Below are 20,609 nucleotides of genomic sequence, written 5' to 3'. Positions count from 1 at the left end.
TTACTGTAACCTTCCTGTCTACTGGATTGTATAGGCGATAAGCCTTTGATCCTGGCTCGATCCCTAGATGAACCAATTCTCTTGTTCTATCTTCCAACTTTCTAAGATGCGGTGCTTCGTTCCTCGCATAACAAACGCATCCGAACACACAGAGGTGTTGAACACTTGGCTTCTTGTTCTTGAGGCATTCATATGGAGTCAGTCCAGGTAGTGTTCGTGTTGCGACCCTGTTAATCAAATAGGTCGAATGTCTTACTGCTTCTCCCCACAGGTAGTTAGGCACTCCCATGTGCTTCATAATGCTCCGTGTCATCTCCATAAGAGTTCGATTGCGTCTCTCGACGACTCCGTTCTGTTGTGGTGAGTACGGAGCCGTGAGGTGTCGTTGTATTCCATGGTTTTCACAAAAAACCCGAAATTCTCCAGAACAAAACTCTCCACCTCTATCCGTTCGAAACGTCTTGATTTTATTACCTGTCTCTTGCTCCACAAGCTTCTTAAATCTCTTAAAGCTCTCAAATGCCTCACTCTTTTCGGTTAACAAGATCGTCCACATGTATCGTGTATGATCATCAATCAGTACAAACACATATCTTTTCTTGGCTGCTGTTGGTGGAGATATCGGTCCACAGAGATCTCCGTGTACAAGCTCAAGAGCTTGTTTAGCTCGATAAAACGTTGCCTTTGGGAACGATTGACGTGTTTGCTTTCCCATTAAGCATGATGCACATGTCTCCTTATCAACTGTTATGTTGGGGATGCCTGTGACTATTTCTTTACTGATCATCTTCTTCATGGTTTCTAGGCTAACATGACCTAGTCTTGCATGCCAAGTCGCAGATACACCGTCTTTAGAGAGCTGGAGACACTTCAGTTTGATTTTCTCGACCTCCATAGTTACCTTATATAGCCGGTTTCTTGATCTAACTGCTCTTACCAATAGATTTCCGTCACGGTCAAACAACGTAAGGTAGTTGTCTCTCATTCTTACATCACATCCGGCTTCAGTAGCTTGCCCCAAGCTGATAATATTACTTCTAAGGTCCGAAATATAATAGACGTTTGCTAATATTTTCTTCTTACCCTCCTTACCAATGAAGATTATTGAGCCCTTTCCTTTGATGTCTATGCGAGAATCATCACCAAATCTCACTTTTCCAGTGACGTGTTCATCAAGCAAAGAGAAGAATTCTCTGTTTCCAGACATGTGGTTACTTGCCCCGTTATCTAGATACCACATGTTATCTCCATCAGTGTGTGTCTCGAACCTTCTTGGTATCACATTCCCCTCATTTAAGTACACAATCTCATGTACCATTAACTCCTCTGCTTCACGCGTACTCTCATTATCATTCTCATGAACTTCTTGCAGCTTAAGAAGTCTATCAGGACAATTGTAAGCATAGTGACCTGTTTTGTCACAACGGAAACAGACCACTCTCGTCGTATCTCTTCCATCTTTCCAGTCTCGTTGGTTATTCCATCGACCACGTCCTCTACCTCTGTTGAAGCGTCCACTACGTCCTCTTCCTCTCCCATAGGTTTCTTGAGCCTCAGAAGAATCAAGATTAGCGTACATCAGTTTGTTACCTTGATCCTCTGGTTGATCGTCTTCTTTAATTCTCTCTTCATACGCTTTCAGACGTCCAACGATATCCTTGAAGCTTGTGGTATTGAGGTTGAGAACTTGCTCTAGAGCTGCTATGACATGTATGTATTTCTTCCTCGGGAGACTACTCAAGAATTTCTTTACCATTCTAGGTTCTTCTATGTTCTCTCCTAAGGAAGCCGATCTTGCTGTCATCTCCGCAAGTTTTCCGGAAAACTCATCAATTGTTTCTGTCTCCTTCATCTTAAGCCGGTTAAAGTCATCCATCAAAGTTTGTAGTCTAGCCTCTCGAACTCTTTCGGCTCCTACATTCCTTGATTTTATTGCTTCCCATATTTCTTTTGCTGTCTCAAGATTCCCTATTTGTAGGATCAACGTCTCTGGTATGGACTGGAAAAGAAGAGCTCGAGCCAAGTCGTTTTTTTCTCCATCTTCTTTACCTGGCTCGATCACCTCCCAAACTTTATGTACCTTAAGGGCAACCTTCATTCTCATGCTCCAAACTGTATAGTTTGTGGTGTTGGGCATAGGACATTGAATAGTCGTATGACTACTCTCTCTTGGTTTGCTTGTCGCCACAACAATATCTTTATCCTTATCTCCCATGTTTTTTTTTTGTTTCTCTTACGAACTTCTTTCTTAGATCTTTTGGCTCTGATACCACTTATTGAATCGTATGAAATATTATCCAAGGACACAATTCAGTATAAAGTACTCACTTTATTATTAGTTTTCTCAAAACTCAAACTCAAGCTTTATGCTACAACATTAGTATCTCCTTATATAACACATCTAATTTCCTAATCTCATTAGGAAACATATCTTATAGATAACTCTCAATCTATATTAATCCTAATCTCATTAGGATATCTTATACTCTAAGTTATCTCAAGCTTAGGTCAACAGGCGGCAGATTTCAACCCGCTCTATACCCGGTCCGAGAACCCACGAAGGTCTGAGGTCCACGCCAAGCTCAAAAGACGACGCTGATTTGACATTTTTAAACCACAACGTAACGAAGGTTAAAGCATTGAAGTCAGGCCGTAAAAGCACTTGATCTTCACCGGAGATCACGTCGTCGTTTCGATCACTCTTGAAGGCCTATAAAAGCAAGACCAAAGGAAGGAAGAGAGTGATCCGAATTCTTCTAGAGCAGTACCACGCTTTCATTACTTTCATACATTTTTGTTTTTGGATACTTTATGTATTCATATCAGTTTTCTATTTGTCTTATCAGTAAAATACATTGTTTATATGAAATCATTAATATACAGTATTTTTACATTTCTTCTTATACACGTAATCGAAACCCTAAACCTAATTTCTGAAGTTGATTTTGAGATCCATAAATTAATGCCATAATTTAATGCAATATTTATCTTCACTAATATTAAAACTTTTTGGCTATATAGTGTTTTTTTCTCATTCCATTGGAGAACTTGAACATCAACAGTTTCTTTCACTTTTTATTTTTATTTTATTTGTCAATGAAAATAACATATACATCAACAGTTTCTTTCACTTTTTATTTTTATTTTATTTGTCAATGAAAATAACATATAATGTATGTTCGCTGGGATTTTTTTAGGAGGGATGCGAATAGAATAAAAATGCAATTTTATCATAAGACTCTAATTGTCACACAATCATCCCATACAAAACGATTTTTATGTTAAAAAAAAAGATTTTCAAATCTTAACTCTAGATGAACTCTTCGTTCATTTTTTCGATTCAGAATATTTCTATATATATATATATATATATATTCAATGTTCTTTATGAAATATCTTACAATTATTCGGATTGTGTCTTTTTATAAATTTAAATCCTATATTCTTCTCGTTCGCTCTACTAATGTTGCATGATTGGATGAGTCGTTCTTGTTGACGAAATCGTCATGTCCAACTCTATACTACATGCAATACGCTATAATCGTTTTCGTTTTCTTTATGTATTCGATAACTTGTGGATTGTGATTTGTCCATGTGATTCTTAAGTTGGTGTTAAATACCTACTCAAAGCCTGTGGCCACTGTCTTCGACCTGTGATGCTAATTGTATGCATTTCGTTATGCATAGGAAACCTACTTTTGATTAATCAAATTCAGTAGATGGGCCTAGTTTGATTCTCCCGGTTATGACATTTGAAACCGTGGCATTTGCATTTAGATACTGGTTCCATGCCTTTACTCTTTAGGTAATGCGTACACCTTTGTTAAATATGATGTATATTAAATGGAAGTGATGACAAACATAATCAGAATCCTTAACTTATTTATCAGACAAGTGGAAAAAGTTACTTGAACTATATCGATTTGCATAGAAATGTAGAGCTAGACCCTAACAGGTCACTGAGCAATCTAGTTGTAGAAGCCGGATAACCAGACTGAATAAACGAAATAATTAAAATGTTATGTTAAGGAAATAAACGATCGTAAAGAGCGAATACAAGAACGATAAGAAATCGTATTCGCAAATGAACATGGAGTCAAGATATAATCTCTTTCCTTAACTCTAAATATTTGCTCCGTTAGTGAGACGGTACTGTACGAATATCGAGTCCCAAGATACAACCATGGCAGACGATCACGCTTCACTCGTGAATCGCCCTATCGAACTATAAATCTACGAAACACCCTCGAACTATAGACTTACGCTAAGGGATTTTTGCTGTTGGTTTTTGATACGAAAAAATTCACCAAATCAAGAAGGAGGAGAGTCGATATTTAAAGAGACGGACGAGAGCCACTTCCCGCAACAGTTGCTGCACGTGTGCGGATATCTCGCGGAGATCATGGGAAGTTAAGTTTCGAAAACTTATTCCCCAAGACTCTCTTATCTCGTTTAAAATCCGAGAGGATAAAATGCATGACGTTTTTATTTTCTAAACAAACTACTTGTCGTTTTAAATAAAAATGCATGTCGTTTTTTCTCGAATTAAATGACAAAACGCTGAGCTCAACTTGGTCCAAAAAGAATATTCTTATCGGGCCGGAGACCCTCCACCAAGACCCAAGACCCAAGCCCAAGCCCAAGCCCACGCCGAGCCGAGCCGGACGGACGGCGGCGGCGGCGCGCGTGTGTGGGGCGAGCCTATCCTCTCATGTGCGTCATTTGAACAAGAGTTAGAGTGAGTACATATATATACTCCTCATTTGTTCCAGTTCTCCCCGATGTGGGACTTTCTCTCCTTCCATTCATTAATCATCATGCCTCAAAGGCTTATTAGATGATTGGCCCAATGGCCCATTTCGTTTTCACATATAACCAATAAAATATTGGTCCAACAGTCCCCCACATGAATAGAAATGACTCTAAACATATGTAGACTAAATGCAGACTCGATAGACTCTAAAAAAAATACTTATTCTAATCCTGACTAGACTAGACAGACTTATCGAGAGTGTTTGCGAAAAATTCACTGTGTTTGAGTTGGTGGCATTTTTAAGTTTTGAACCACTCATAGTTAATATCTGTCGGGTTTACTTTACCAGAAGGTGAACATGATGTCTTGAACCAACCGGTGTTTTATGTAGACCGAGACAACAGGCATAACGCAGTTTCATTTTCTCGTAGAGCTTAGTTCTCTATTGTGTTCATTGTGGTCCTGAACTTTCCTGGTTTTCATGAGTGAACTTAGAGAATATAGTCTTGCATTCATTCTCCTAGAAACGGCCCCATTTCACACTCATTAGGTGATTGACCATGAAAAGTATTGAATAATACTCCGCTTAGAAGCTATGGAATCATTAAAAGCTTATGCTTATCCTTCACACATTTGTTAGCACTTTTATCATCTTAGGAGCTGGGAAGAGACTATTTTGTCTCAAGTGCTTTGGTTAGATTCTGTTTGATTTTGTTTTCCCTTTGAACCTACGTCTTGGGATCTCCAGTCATGATAAGTAGGGTTGCAATCAAGCATCCTCATTCGTTATAGGCTTTAAACCCATTCCTTTTGATGATTTAGCAACAACATCTCGTGGCAAACCTTTAGTAAATGGATCCGCTAGGTTGTCAGCCGATTTGATATAGTATATTGTGATTACACCAGTTGAGATAAGTTGCCTAATGGTTTTATGTCGTCTTCTGATGTGACGAGATTTACCATTGTAGAGATTATTCTGAGCCCGAGCTATTGCTGATTGACTATCACAATGTATGCGTATAGCTGGCACATGTTTCTCCCACATCGGAATATCTTCCAAAAAATTTCTAAGCCATTCGGCTTCTTCTGCTGCTTTGTCTAAGGCTATGAACTCAGATTCCATGGTAGATCTGGCTAACACTGTTTGTTTGGTAGATTTCCATGATATTGCTGCTCCTCCTAGTGTAAAGACATATCCACTTGTGGATTTTGAGTTTTTAGAATCTGATATCCAGTTAGCATCACTGTATCCTTCTAAAACTGCTGGTTCTTTACCATAGTGAAGCCCAAAATCTTTGGTATAGCGCAAGTAATTGAGTACCCTCGTTATAGCTTTCCAGTGTGTATGACCTGGATTACTTGTATATCGACTAAGTACGTTTACTGCATGCGCCAGATCCGGTCTAGTACAATTGGTCAAGTACATGAGACTTTCGATCACACGTGCATACTCGTTTTGTGAAACCGCTTCACCTGAATTCTTTGTCAAGTGCATTTGGGGATCTAACGGAGTTTTTACCGTACTATTAGAGTAATTTTTAAACCTCTGTAATATTGTTTGAGCATAATGAGATTGGGTTAAGATAATTCCGTTTGAATTTCTTGTGGCTTTAACCCCGAGAATTACATCTGCTAATCCCAAGTCTTTCATCTCAAATGTCCCTTTGAGCATGTTTTTTGTTTGATTGATAATGTCTTTATTGCTTCCAATAATGAGCATATCATCTACATATAGACATAGCAAAACATACGCATTTTTGGTTGTTTTGTAGTATATGCATTTGTCACATTCATTTATTTTGAAACCATTTGACATCATTGTATTGTCAAATTTTTCGTGCCACTATTTAGGAGCTTGTTTAAGCCCATAAAGTGACTTTACAAGTCGACATACTTTGTCTTCCTGTCCGGGAATGACAAAACCTTCAGGTTGTTTCATGTAAATTTCCTCTTCTAAATCACCATTTAGAAAAACAGTTTTTACATCCATTTGATGGATTTCTAAGTCTCTTAAGGCTGCGATAGCTATCATCAGTCTTATTGATGTTATTCTCGTCACTGGAGAATATGTATCAAAATAGTCAAGGCCTTCCTTTTTTCGGAATCCTTGAACTACAAGCCTAGACTTGTATTTTCCACCAGGTTTTCGTGTCATTATCCATTTATTCCCTAATGCTTTGCAGCCAGGTGGTAAGTCCGTTATGTAATACGTATAATTTTGCATGATCGAATCAAATTCACTCCTGACAGCTTCATTCCAAAATGGAGCTTCTGGTGAAGCCATGGCTTCTGCCAAAGTTTTTGGAACATTTTCTACTAAAAATGCCATTAAGAAATCTTCTCCAAAGGATTTTTCTTTCCGAGCTCTTTTGCTCCGTCGAGGTTCATCTTTTCCTTCATTTTCTGATATATCATTTATAGAAATCTAAACGTTTGTCTCAGTTTCTGAGTTTTTGTCATTGTCTCTTTATTCTCGAGTTCGTTTTGAACCTTGTTTTTCCTTATATGGAAAAATATTTTCGAAGAAAGATGCATTTCTTGATTCCATGATTGTATTTTCATGAATGTTTGATATTTCAGATTTATGTACCAAGAATCGATAAGCATTGCTGTTATGTGCATATCCGATGAAGATGCAATCCACTGTTTTAGGTCCAATAGTGACCTTCTTTGGTGGCGGTACTGCAACTTTTGCCAGGCACCCCCACACTTTGAGGTATTTATACGAAGGTAAATTACCTTTCCATAATTCATATGGAGTTTTGCCAGTTACCTTGTGTGGAACTTTGTTGAAGATATAATTAGTGGTAAGCAACGCTTCCCCCCCACATGTTCTGGGATAACCCAGATTCCTGCAACATTGCATTCATCATCTCTTTTAGAGTTTGATTTTTGCGTTCAGCAACTCCATTAGATTCTGGTGAGTAAGGAGCAGTAGTTTGATGGATTATTCCATGTTCTTTATAGAACGCATTGAATGGACCATCATACTCGCCTTCTCTGTCGCTTCTAACTATTTTAATAGTTGTTATAAGCTGATTTTCGACCTCGAGTTTAAATTCTTTAAATTTTTCTAAGGTTTCGTCTTTGCTATGTAATAAAGATACATAACAATATTTTGTGCAGTCATCTATGAAGGTCACAAAGTACTTTTTACCACCTCTAGTTTGTAAGTATTTTAAATCACATAAATCGGTGTGAATTAAATCTAGAGGTTTATTAGTTCTTTCAACACGAGGTGATGGCATTTTTGTGAGTTTAGCATGTACGCATACTTCACATTTTTGTTTACTTGTTTTGCATTTAGGAATTAGATTTAAATTCATTAATCTTTGTATAGATTTGTAGTTTACATGGCCTAATCTTTCATGCCATATATTAAAAGACTCAACCAAATAAGCAACTGGCTCTTTCTTATTCATTGAAACTTTTGGAGCTACAACTTTCGGAAGGACTGTCATTACATTCAACTTGACAAGTCCACCCTTAACATACCCTCTTCCCAAATACATCCCATTCTTCTTAATCACGAGCTTGTCCGCCTCAAAACTTGTGGCGAATCCATTCTTGCTTAGCAAGGTTCCCGAGACCAGGTTCTTCCTCATGTCAGGCACATGCTTCACATTTGTCAGAGTGACCTCACGTCCAGATGTCATCTTCAAAATCACATTGCCCTGTCCTTCAATCTTGGAGACTGCAGTGTTTCCCATCTTGAGCTTCTCCTGAGTCTTGCTTTTCTCATAGGTGTTGAACATCGCCCTATCGGTGCAAATGTGGGTGGTTGCACCAGTGTCATACCACCATTCCTTGTGGTTGTTGCTTTCAACCATGTTGGCTTCAGTCACCACAGCAACGAGATCCTCCTCAGTGAGATTTGCCTGAGCCTTCTCATCCTTGATCTTTTTGCGACACTCAACAGTCTTGTGCCTCACTTTGTGGCAGTAGTGACATTTCCCCCTGAACTTCTCCACATTCGCATTCGCATTGATTTCAATGCCTTTGTTCTTGAAGTTTTTTCCAGAAGCCTTCAGGGCTGCAGCAGTTTTGGAAGGCTTGGCAGGAGAATGGGCGTGTGCCTTTCCTTTACCTTTGTGCTCAGCCATGTTGACACTGTGCTCCTTAGCAGTGACATTGTCAGCAATTCGGTTTCTGGATTCCATCTGAAGCCTCATGATGAGCTCCTCGAGCCCCATCTTCTTCTTTTTGTGCTTCAAGTAGTTCTTGAAATCCGCATAGCTTGGATGAAGCTTTTCAATGAAGCTGAGAGTTGTGAATGTCTCGCAGATGGACATTCATTCACCAGCGATTTCATGGCAAACGAGCTGAAGCGCTTCCACCTGATCCATGATGGGTTTTGAATCCACCATTTTGAAGTCGTGGAACTTAGAGACCACATACTTCTGGCAGCCAGCGTCCTCACCTCTGTACTTCTTGTCCAGTGATCTCCATAGCTCTTTCGCCGTGGGGATCTCATAGTAGACACGGTACAATGAGTCAATGAGACGACCCAAAATGTAACCTTTGCAGATGAAGTCGGAATGCACCCATATGTCAACAGTTGCAAGACTGTGAACATCATCAATCCCGTAAGGCATAAGGGGCTTGTCCTTCTGGATGAACTTGTCTAGCTTCATCGTTGTCAGAAAGAACATCATCTTCTTCTGCCACATTTTGAAGCCTTTGCCATCAAACTTGTCTGGCATCAGTCCTTGAGTGAACACACTAGGGACAACCGGAGGAGTTTGAACTGCCACCGGACCACTTGCAGTTGCTGAAACTGAACCCGTCTGATAAAGACCAGCACCGAATAGGCTACGGCGAGTGGTTTCATCAGCAACATTTCCCGCAGGGAGGATAGTGCTTGTTGTTGACGCTGTGATGTTTCCAACGTTTGTCATGGTTGCATCAGTTGCTGCAACGTTGAGTGGAGTCTGATTGACATTTGTGGTGTCAATGGGGGTGTTGTTATCGTTCGTCATTGTTTTTTCCTGTAGAGAAAACCATGAAGGCGAATCAGTACTCCATTCAACAAATAACATATTATTTTAAAGAAAAATAATAGTTTAAAATCGATGGTCATTTTTGGTGTTTGAACCAAATCATAACGATATTAGTCTGGAAAAACCGTTTCGCAAACTCGCTTGGAGAAGCGTTTGCAGAAACCGTTTTGTATAGACTTAGAATGTTTCATAATCTCGCTTAAGGAAGCGGTTATGGAAACGATTCATATACTTTGTTCTAAGAATCGTATATCAAAAAACTTTTCGCGATAATGCTAGAAAGCAATCCGCAAGTCGTTATGAAATACATAGGAAACGTTTCGCGGAAGAGCTATAAAGAAATTCGCAAACACGTTTACAAAAGAACAAACAAACATTTCGCGGATAAGCAAAGAGCAAATCGCAAACATCGTTTTGAACGAAACCAGAAAAGGTTTATATCAATAAACGGAACGTTTCGCGGAAATGGTACAGAGCAAATCGCAAACAGCGTTCTAAAAACCGTTCACAAATCTTTGTTGAACCGTTTTTCAATCCGATTAAACGCTTTAAATAAAAAGCGAAATTAGAGTTAAGATTGTAGAAGCCGGATAACCAGACTGAATAAATGAAATAATTAAAACGTTATGTTAAGGAAATAAACGATCGTAAAGAGCGAATACAAGAACGATAAGAAATCGTATTCGCAAATGAACATGGAGTCAAGATATAATCTCTTTCCTTAACTCTAAATATTCGCTCCGTTAGTGAGACGATACTGTACGAATATCGAGTCCCAGGATACAACCATGGCAGACGATCACGCTTCACTCGTGAATCGCCCTATCGAACTATAAATCTACGAAACACCCTCGAACTATAGACTTACGCTAAGGGATTTTTTCTGTTGGTTTTTGATACGAAAAAATTCACCAAATCAAGAAGGAGGAGAGTCGATATTTAAAGAGACGGACGAGAGCCACTTCCCGCAACAGTTGCTGCACGTGTGCGGATATCTCGCGGAGATCATGGGAAGTTAAGTTTCGAAAACTTATTCCCCAAGACTCTCTTATCTCGTTTAAAATCCGAGAGGATAAAATGCATGACGTTTTTATTTTCTAAACAAACTACTTGTCGTTTTAAATAAAAATGCATGTCGTTTTTTCTCGAATTAAATGACAAAACGTTAAGCTTAACTTGGTCCAAAAAGAATATTCTTATCGGGCCGGAGGCCCTCCACCAAGACCCAAGACCCAAGCCCAAGCCCAAGCCCAAGCCCACGCCGAGCCGAGCCGAGCCGGATGGACGGCGGCGGCGGCGCGCGCGTGGGGGGCGAGCCTATCTTCTCATGTGCGCCATTTGAACAAGAGTTAGAGTGAGTACATATATATACTCCTCATTTATTCCAGTTCTCCCCGATGTGAGACTTTCTCTCCTTCCATTCATTAATCATCATGCCTCAAAGGCTTATTAGATAATTGGCCCAATGGCCCATTTCGTTTTCACATATAACTAATAAAATATTGGTCCAACACTAGTTCCTTGAAAACAGCCAAGCGGTGCCACCAGATTATTCGGTGGTTGTAGTGTGATGTACATCTTAGGACTATGCCTACCGGCAGACCCATTTACTAGTATACGGTGTTATATGACCCCACAAAAATTCAAAATAATCTAAATTATGTAAACTTAGAGAGAATATATGAAACTGTTCTGTGTATTACTTAATGATCAGGTCACTTTCATATATACTTGTTACACAAGAAACGCTCAACAATATGATCTCACGATAACTACAATCTACGTAGTCCTTATCACAATCTTTATGACTTATCACCAACCAGCTCCATACTTATTGCTTGCCTACACGGTTCGGTTAGCCTCAACCAAACCAAACCACCTTAACCACTCTCAACACTCCCCCTCAAGTTGGAGCGTGCAAGTTACGAACGCCCAACTTGCTGAGAAGAAAGTGAAACTGTGCACTTCCCAACGCCTTGGTCATCAGGTCAGCTAGCTGCTCAGTCGTTCTGACATGTCTTGTAACGATGAGCCGATCCTCCACTGCATCTCGAACGCTATGGCAGTCAGCTTCGATGTGTTTCGTCCTTTCGTGAAACACCGGGTTCGCAGCAATGTGCAGAGCTGACTTGCTATCGCAAAACAGGTCCATGGGCGTCTTGTGTGTAACTCCCAAGTCTCCCAGTAGGCGCTTCAACCACTTCAACTCTCTCAATGCTGCAGCCATTGCCCTGTACTCTGCCTCCGCCGATGAATGTGACACTGTATCTTCTTTTTTCGTTTTCCACGAGACAGGTGAATCTCCCAACAAGACGATGTACGAGGACAAAGACCGACAGCTAAGTGGACATGATGCCCAGTCCGCATCACAAAACGCTCGTATGTGCAAATCACTAACTGCCTTCAGCATGATCCCCTGACCTGGAGACCCCTTGAGATACTTCAGCACGCGTACTACCGCATCCCAGTGTGCTTCCCGCGGCTTGTGCATCACCTGAGACAGCACATGAACTGCATAGCTTAACTCGGGACGCGTGATGGTGAGGTAAACCAGACGACCAACATAGTGTCTGAACCTTGCAGGGTTCTTGTGGAATGGTCCGTTATCAGAGAGTAGTTTGTGATTCTGTTCCATAGGTGTCAACACCGGCTTGCATCCCAAGAGTCCCGCTTCGGAGACGATGTCTATTGTGTACTTTCTCTGTGAGAGGAACATACCTTCTGGTCCTCTAGCTATCTCGATCCCCAGAAAGTATTTGAGTTTCCCAAGGTCCTTCATCTTGAAGCATTTGCTCAAATGAACCTTAAACTTCTTCACCATATCGAGGTCACTGCCTACAATGACGAGATCGTCCACGTAGATGAGAACACGCATGCTTTTTCCATTTTTTATGTAAGTGAACAGCGAGTAGTCGTTGTAAGACTGCTTGAAACCGGCTCGCTTGAGTGCTGTTGTTAGTTTTGCGAACCAGCACCTTGGCGCCTGCTTCAGTCCATAGAGGGACTTTCTCAACCTGCACACCTTGTTCGGATCACTTGCACTAAAGCCGGGAGGCATCTTCATGTACACTTCTTCCTTCAAGTCTCCATGCAGGAAAGCATTATGCACGTCCATTTGATGTACTTCCCAGTTCATAGCCACTGCTACTTCCAGAAGAGTCCTCACGGTTGTTAGCTTCGCCACTGGCGCAAACGTTTCCTCGTAGTCTTCTCCCTCCACTTGTTTGTTACCACATACGATGAGTCTTGATTTGCCTCGTTCGATCGTGCCGTCTGCGTTGAATTTGTATTTGTACAGCCATCTACATCCCAACGCCTTCTTCCCTGGTGGTAGGTCAGTTACATCCCACGTTCTCTGTTCTTCCAAGGCACTAATTGCTCTCTAAGTTTACATGGTACCAGAAGACAAGACTTTGTGGCATCGCAGATTGGGACATCCTTCATTTGGTGTTTTGGCTTTTTTACCGTTTGTGTCTGGTGTTCTAGAAAAATTTGATAAATTTGGTGGTTGTGAAATTTGTTTTAAACCTAAAAAAACTCGAGGAGTGTTCTCCGAAAGTATCAAGAAAGCTTCAGTTCCTTTTGAATTAATTCATGTCGACTTGTGGGGGCCATATTGAACAAAATCATCATGTGGTGCTGTCTACTTCCTCACCATAGTCGACGACTACTCGAGGGCTGTCTGGATACATCTCCTTCTCGAGAAATCTGAGGTAAAGACTGTGTTGCCAAACTTCTGTCGATTAGCACATAGACAGTTCGGTAAGCATGTCAAAACGGTCAGAAGCGACAACGGCACGGAGTTCACTTGTCTCTCAAGGTACTTCGCTGAGAATGGTATCTTGCATCAGAAATCTTGTGTCGCAACCCCCCAGCAGAACGGCAGAGTGGAGAGGAAGCACAGTCACATACTTAATGTCGCCAGATCTATCATGTTCCAAGCCAATCTTCCAGTCAAGTTTTGGGGCGAGAGTGTACTAGCGGCTGCGCACGTCATCAACAGAACTCCATCAAGCTTACTGAAAGGAAAAATGCCTTATGAAAGCTTGTACGGCAAGGCTCCGTCGTACGCAGATATGAAGACGTTCAGGTGTCTGTGCTTTGCACACAACATGCAGCGCGACAAAGACAAGTTCAAAGCGCGAAGTAGGAGGTGTGTGTTTGTTGGGTACCCATTTGGGAAGAGAGGATGGAAACTGTAAACTTAGAGAGAATATATGAAACTGCTCTGTGTATTACTTAATGATCAGGTCACGTACATATATACTTGTTACACAAGATACGCTCAACAATATGATCTCACGATAACTACAATTTACTTAGTCCTTATCACAATCTTTAGGACTTATCACCAACCAGCTCCATACTTATGCCTACACGGTTCGGTTAGCCTCAACCAAACCAAACCACCTTAACCACTCTCAACAAATTACATCCTAAAAAGAAGAAAAATACTAATATATTGATAAATTTTGGCTATTGAACCCACAAAACCCAATATAGATACCCTATATTGACTCTTTTGGTAATTTTTTGAAACCAGTTAAAATTTAGGCTGGATCCGCACTATGTGTCTTGCCTCACTCTCGGGAAATGGGTTTCAAATCTTGAGGTTGCATCTGTACGAACCATGAGCAATATCAGAGTAGTCATTCACATGCCAGTAAGCATGAAACCACACTGGGAGATGTTCCACACAAAACAACTTTCTGTTCGACGATAATCCAAAACTATGGAACTGCTCACTCGGTTATGACGCACAAAAAGCTTTGAGGAGGTTAACAAAAGATTTGATATCGCATTACACACTTACAGCAAAATGTTCTGCTCTACAAATTAAGTTTTCAATTCCGTAAGCAAGTTTAGCAGAGAATATGAACTTACTCTTACACTATCCACTAAAAAATTAGATTCCACGAGAGGAAGAGTGACACAGTAGTCGATTCAAAAATAGATTAGTTGTGATAAATAATAGCCTAAACGTTAATCCATATTCTCTCCCAGATCAGTTCAAACAGCTTCAAAGTTATGAAACCTTACCAAATTATATCTCATCAGATATATTCCACATGTAAAGCCAAAAGCCAAAAATCACAAAATTATGGTTTTTCTAAAACTTGTCTCAAACCTGAACAAGAATAATTCACATGATCATCTTTTATGTTGTTAACTCTTCAGCTGTCAATAAAAAACAAAGCTTTTGTATATCGATCTAATTCCCAGCACAAACAAACTCTCCGATTATATTATTGAATCCAACAACAATATATAGAACGGCCACTACATACTGAAAACAATCTCCAAGCTTTCGCATTGAAAACAATCTCTAATTGCTATAGAATATAAAAAAAAAAACACATTCGTATCATCTGCTATTGTTGAGAATGGAACCCAAAGTACCCAAAACAGCAAAAGCAAGCAAAGGGCTAACATCAAGCGTATCAAACACAGGAGGGATTATGTTCCTGAAGAGATTGAGATAAGGATCGCAAAGATCTCTAATGGCGGAAAGAGGCTGACGATCCCAAGGAATGTTGGGGAACCAACTGAGCAAAACTCTAACCATCAACACACCACTGTAAATATCAAGCCACTTGGATAAACCCGCGGCAACAACTGTCAACGGCGTGTTGAGATAACCAGCGGGACGGTCGCGAATCGACGCGAAGAACAACGGACCGGAGATTCGGAGGGATGCTTGGAACTGTGGGGATAAGGTTACAACCGCGGCGGAGAGTTTGTGAATCAGGGATTTGGTTACGATTCCGGCTAGAATCGCGAGGGTTTTGATTGATTTGGTTGAGTCGGAGAAGGGGAACGGAGGAGATGGTGCAGTGGAGAGTGTTGGATATGAGGTTGTGACGGCGGAGACCATGGAATTAGGGTTTTTGTGGGAGAGATTGAAGGTGGGTTTATGGGGAAGATAGAGGCGGAGAGAGGGATTATGGCGTTGGTGGATTGGAAAGAAACTAGGGTTGATGTGGATTGAAGAGCGAAGAGAGAGGATGCTGGTGGTGGAAGACAACACCATTCTTGTTCTTGGGAGCTGCTGGAGAAGAGGAATCGTCTATAGCTCGTTCATTTTTTTAAAGCCACGATCTCCTTGTTATAACCTCTATTTCAGTTGAATTACGATAAAACCAGGGTAAGTGTCAATAATTACAAAGAAAACCAGGGTCAAGCCCACCCATCTAATAACCCATCGGATCTAAGTGGATAAACCGAAATAAACCAACCAAACCCTAAAATCAAATGCGATTTCTAATCGTTCCTCCCTCCCTCCTCTAATCGCTCATCCTCCACGAGCCGTTGATGGCAGCCGCCTTAATATCCATGAGCTGTGCTCAAAATACTACTGGACGGAACTGTGGGCTTTGGCGTATGACATGACACTTTATGTTGTGCCCGACATGTCTTCTTGGAATGTACCGGATCAGATCAAGGAGGTGAAGATCATACCTCCGGATCGCATCACGAGGAAGGGAAGGAAAAGAGTTAAAACTACTTAAAACTTGGATGAATTTGGAGTGATGAATTTGGAGTAATGCGTTTAGCTACTTTATTGTGTTGTATGCTTCGGAAAACTGCGTAAAACTTGGAATCTACTTTAAGTTTAAGTGTTTTGTTCCAAAACCTATGTATGATATGTTATGTTTTACGTGTTTTGTTCCAGAACCTATGTATGATATGATATGTTTTAAGTGTTTTGGTAGCTATGTATGATATGTTTAAGTGTTTTGGATCGTTTTGAAACATTTCCATATGGTATTACTAAGGAAAACTATGGTATTACTACGGAAAACCAGTAGTCTTAACACAATATCACATTAATTAGTCTTAACACAACATCACATTAGAAGTCTTAACACAATTCCACAACTCTTAATACAACATCACATCCAAACAAAACAACATAAGGCTTATTGCAGAAACAAAAGACAAACATCCAAACAACATAAGGCTTAATGCAGAAACAAAAGACACACATCCAAACAACATAAAGCTTCTCATTTATGGGTAAGAAGCTCCTTAAGCTGAGCAATCTCTGCGCCATTTCGTCCACCTCCTGCCTTAAGGAGCAAACCTCTTCCTGAACTCTGAGAACTCATGGTTGACGGAAGTGGAGCCCATCATTCTGCAAGTTTCACATAGTTGCATTCAGTTTGACATATTGCAGTAAGTTAAGCAAGTAGAGAAAATATAAATTACCTTGTACGCGTTGCAAGTGAAGTACCTTCGGCCTGGTAGAAAATTCTTATCTGTTGGATTAGTAGAAACCTCGTTGACGATTCGTCCCCCACATGGGCACGAAGATGGAATCCCGTTCTCAGCGTCGCAAATAAACTGAAGCATGTCGCAATGTTTCTTCATCTTCTTCATCTCTTTCCTTTCCTGTTTCTCAATCCATGGATCCATTTCCTGTTCGGAATTGAGAGAAATTGAGGAATTTGCGAGAGATAGATGAGAGAGAAAGGTGATAGAGAGTAAAGATGAGAGAGAGGGAGACAAGAGAGAAGTGGGAAGTGGGAAGTGGGAATCTACTTTTTCCCCTCGACTTGACTCATGAAATTTTTGAAAGTCCGCCAAAATTTCGAATTATTTTCAAATACCCGCCTAATATATACAATTAGTTCTCCCCAGGATAGTAGTTGTACAAAATATCAAAATAGTTGTACTTTCGGTGATTTTCAATTATTTTAGTATTACATGTAATTATATTCTACTTCTTTAGTTGTACAATAAAATATAAGATTCCAAAATATGATTATTGGTGATTTACGTAATTAAAGTGTTTATACAAGTTTTAGAGCGAAATCTAATCTTCAGTAATTACATATTTAACAAAATGACTATGAAAGTGTATGTAGTGTGATGAGTTGTTCTTTTGATTGTAGAGTATAACATTTTTTTTTCTATTGAATATAACATTTTTTCGACTACTAAAGATTATATTTCTTATTCTGATTTCCAATTTCGAACATTTTGATTTCCAAATTCAATTTCAGAAAGTCATACTAGTAATACACAACCAGAAAAACAGTTCTCCATAGTTGTACAAATAAAACAGTCAAATTCAAAGTCAAAATCATACTAGTAATACACAAATGAATTTAGTTTTTTTTCTTTTTCTCTATTTTTGTTCATACCACCGATAATTATTGATAACTCACAACTTTTCAAGTGATTTTTTTGATCCTTAGAACTAGTATATGTATCTGTCTTAAATTTTTTTTGATTCTTGGAACTACTATTTGTATCTATCTTTAAATGTTTTTGATTTTTAGAACTAGTATCTGTATATATCTTTAAATTTTTTTGATTCTTGGAACTACTATTTGTATCTATCTTTAATTTTTTTTTATTCTTCGAACTAGTTTGTAACTATAACCTCAGTTCTATTGTTTGGTCCAAGCAAAAGACGACTTATTTGAAATTAATTGAATGAATATTTTTTGATCAAAAAGATTTATATGGTATTTCAAATTCAAAAGCCTGCCAAAAAGATTTATATGGTACTAAAGTACAGATAAAGCAAAGTCAAATTCAAACATTTCGATTTTCAAAGTCAACTTCAAAAAGTCATACTAGTATATTACACAAACAAAAAAACAGCTCACCATAGTTGTACAAAGTTTTTCAATAAAACAGAGTAAAATTTTTCAATAAAACAAGAGGTTCCATCTGCCCTGGATAATCATCATGCAATAAAGATGCAACTAGTTTTGGTGTGCCTTTGAGTAGTTGTGGTGTGCCTTTGAGTTGGCATCAACATTTTCATCCACATTTACTTCTTCATAACTTTTTTCCAACATCTCCTCAATCGCCACAATCTTCTACTCGTGTTGTTTATCAACTTGATTGTTGCCACCATATCGAGTTATGGCTTTATCTCCGATTTCATCATCATTCGAATGGCACACCTCATAGTTCGTACCTACAGAATTTCATTTCCCCGCTCTTGAACTTCGTTTGCCAGCTCTTGAAAGTTGCTCTGAGAGTTCTGACCTTTTGATGACCACCACCAACAAAATGCACCTACGGTTGTCTTTATCAAGGGACAAAAGATAACCACAAAGATCCTCATCATCACAAATGACGAATTTCTCGTCACTCCCAACCAGCAGTGGAATGTAACTCAATTTCAACTTCACATTACATTCATCAAGCCCGACCTTTTTGCATATGCGTGCTTCTACCATTGAAAGATTTATCTCCTCCACAGCATGCTTCAATACCAAACAATACATGCCACCTTCGCATCTAAAGTGTATGATGACGTTGTGGCTCATTGTAGCCTGCCAAAACCATACAATACCATCCATTATACATTCGAAGTTATACCAGTTTTACTAGTTCTACAACAATCATCAGTAATACTAGTTTTGCTAGTTCTACTGTCGTACACGTTTTGATTTTGAATCTACATTCATCGCACTAGAATCGAATAATGCAACCATTCTCTTACTCAATTCAACTCATAATGGACTCGGATACCAGGATGCAACATCTAAATCCATTCCAATCTGGTTTCTCAGCTCATTCAAGAGCTTTGGAACCCTAAAACCTACATGTTCTATTGTGGAGGGAGGATACACCAGCGATGGACAGGGGATATGATTGGCTTTTACACAGCGGCGGAAGACGACGGAGGACCGAGCCGGAGTGAGGCCGGAGTAGCAATCGAGCCGTACGGTCGGGTTCCCTTTTCCCAAATGCAATCCCCTCGAACCGCAATCGTCGAAACCTCACCACAATCGAGCCGTACGGTCGGGTTCCGTTTTTTTTTCAATTTCCATTAAATTGTATTTATTTTATTTTCTTTATTCTGAGGCTAATTTGGTAATTGTAGGTGCTTTAATGAATATGAGGGATATGAAGATTGGTGAAGGATATAAGTGATTTAAATATTTCTTACAAGGGCAATAGAGATGAATCCTCGCTGGAGAATACTCTTTTTTGTTAAAACTCTAGTCCAATGCTGATATACTACTACAGGTTAATTTGCCAACTAACCAATTTTGGGATCAATATTAATAATATATCTACCGATTTGACATAATTAAATGGATAACAATTTCTTCCCTTTTCTTTCTGGTTTTAACCTTTTGTCTTGCATATATATGGTAAAAATAATAATTGATGACGTTAAAACTGAAAAAAATAAAATGGAAAGAGATTATGAGACATGGTTGATGATAGTGATCGAAGAAAAACGATGACAATTATGAAACAATCGGTGATAATGGTTTTGATGTTCCAATGTTGACAGTTATCGCGGCAATGGTGATTATTGCATCGGCGGTGGTGATTACGGTAGAGGCAGCTACGGATCGTGACGGTGATGGTTATCATAGTCTCATAGCAATGGAAGTGAGTACGGTGGTGATGGTGAAACGACGATAAATTTGAAATATGTAAAACAGACAATGAATAGGTGGTGGTCGTGGTGGTAATGACAATGGTGGTGGTGGTTTACAAAGAAAGTGACGGACGTCGATACGTAGGAACTAATGATCTTTTATAACATAGATTAAAAATAGTATAAAACAAACTAGGTGGTATAGCAAGTATTAGTAAAATTATTAAATAGAATGATATATTCGAAAATGAATTGTGTTCTCTCCTCTACATCTATGGATGATTTCTACACCCAAACCCAAACACTAATCACTAAATTCTAAAAGAAAATATAAACTCTAACCCAAATATCAAAATATGCATGAAGCATAATCAAAATAGAATAGTAACAAATGAAAAAGCATAATACATATTGTTCAAATTTTGAAATGTCTATGATTAAAGGGAAGAAGATAATGTTTACCCAATGTTTGTGAAGATGAAGCAATAAAGATCTA

The 20,609-nt window shown here is 39.4% G+C and overlaps 1 protein-coding gene across 1 annotated transcript; it reads right to left on the bottom strand.

Moving 5' to 3' along the window:
* Positions 1 to 14,969: 14,969 nt before the first annotated feature.
* On the bottom strand, positions 14,970 to 15,829 carry LOC106389524 (ylmG homolog protein 1-2, chloroplastic-like). The gene has a single exon (XM_013829799.3). The coding sequence runs from the start codon at positions 15,782 to 15,784 to the stop codon at positions 15,119 to 15,121; it is 666 nt and encodes a 221-aa protein (XP_013685253.1). The 5' UTR covers positions 15,785 to 15,829; the 3' UTR covers positions 14,970 to 15,118.
* Between the last annotated feature and the right edge of the window lie 4,780 nt (positions 15,830 to 20,609).

This window comes from Brassica napus, chromosome C8, assembly GCF_020379485.1.
Source record: "Brassica napus cultivar Da-Ae chromosome C8, Da-Ae, whole genome shotgun sequence".
NCBI lineage: Eukaryota > Viridiplantae > Streptophyta > Magnoliopsida > Brassicales > Brassicaceae > Brassica > Brassica napus.
This window is presented reverse-complemented; position numbering and strand designations above follow the sequence as displayed.

Excerpts from the sequence above, each read along its gene's own strand:
- LOC106389524 (XM_013829799.3), bottom strand. The coding sequence starts at position 15,784 with ATGGTGTTGTCTTCCACCACCAGCATCCTCTCTCTTCGCTCTTCAATC.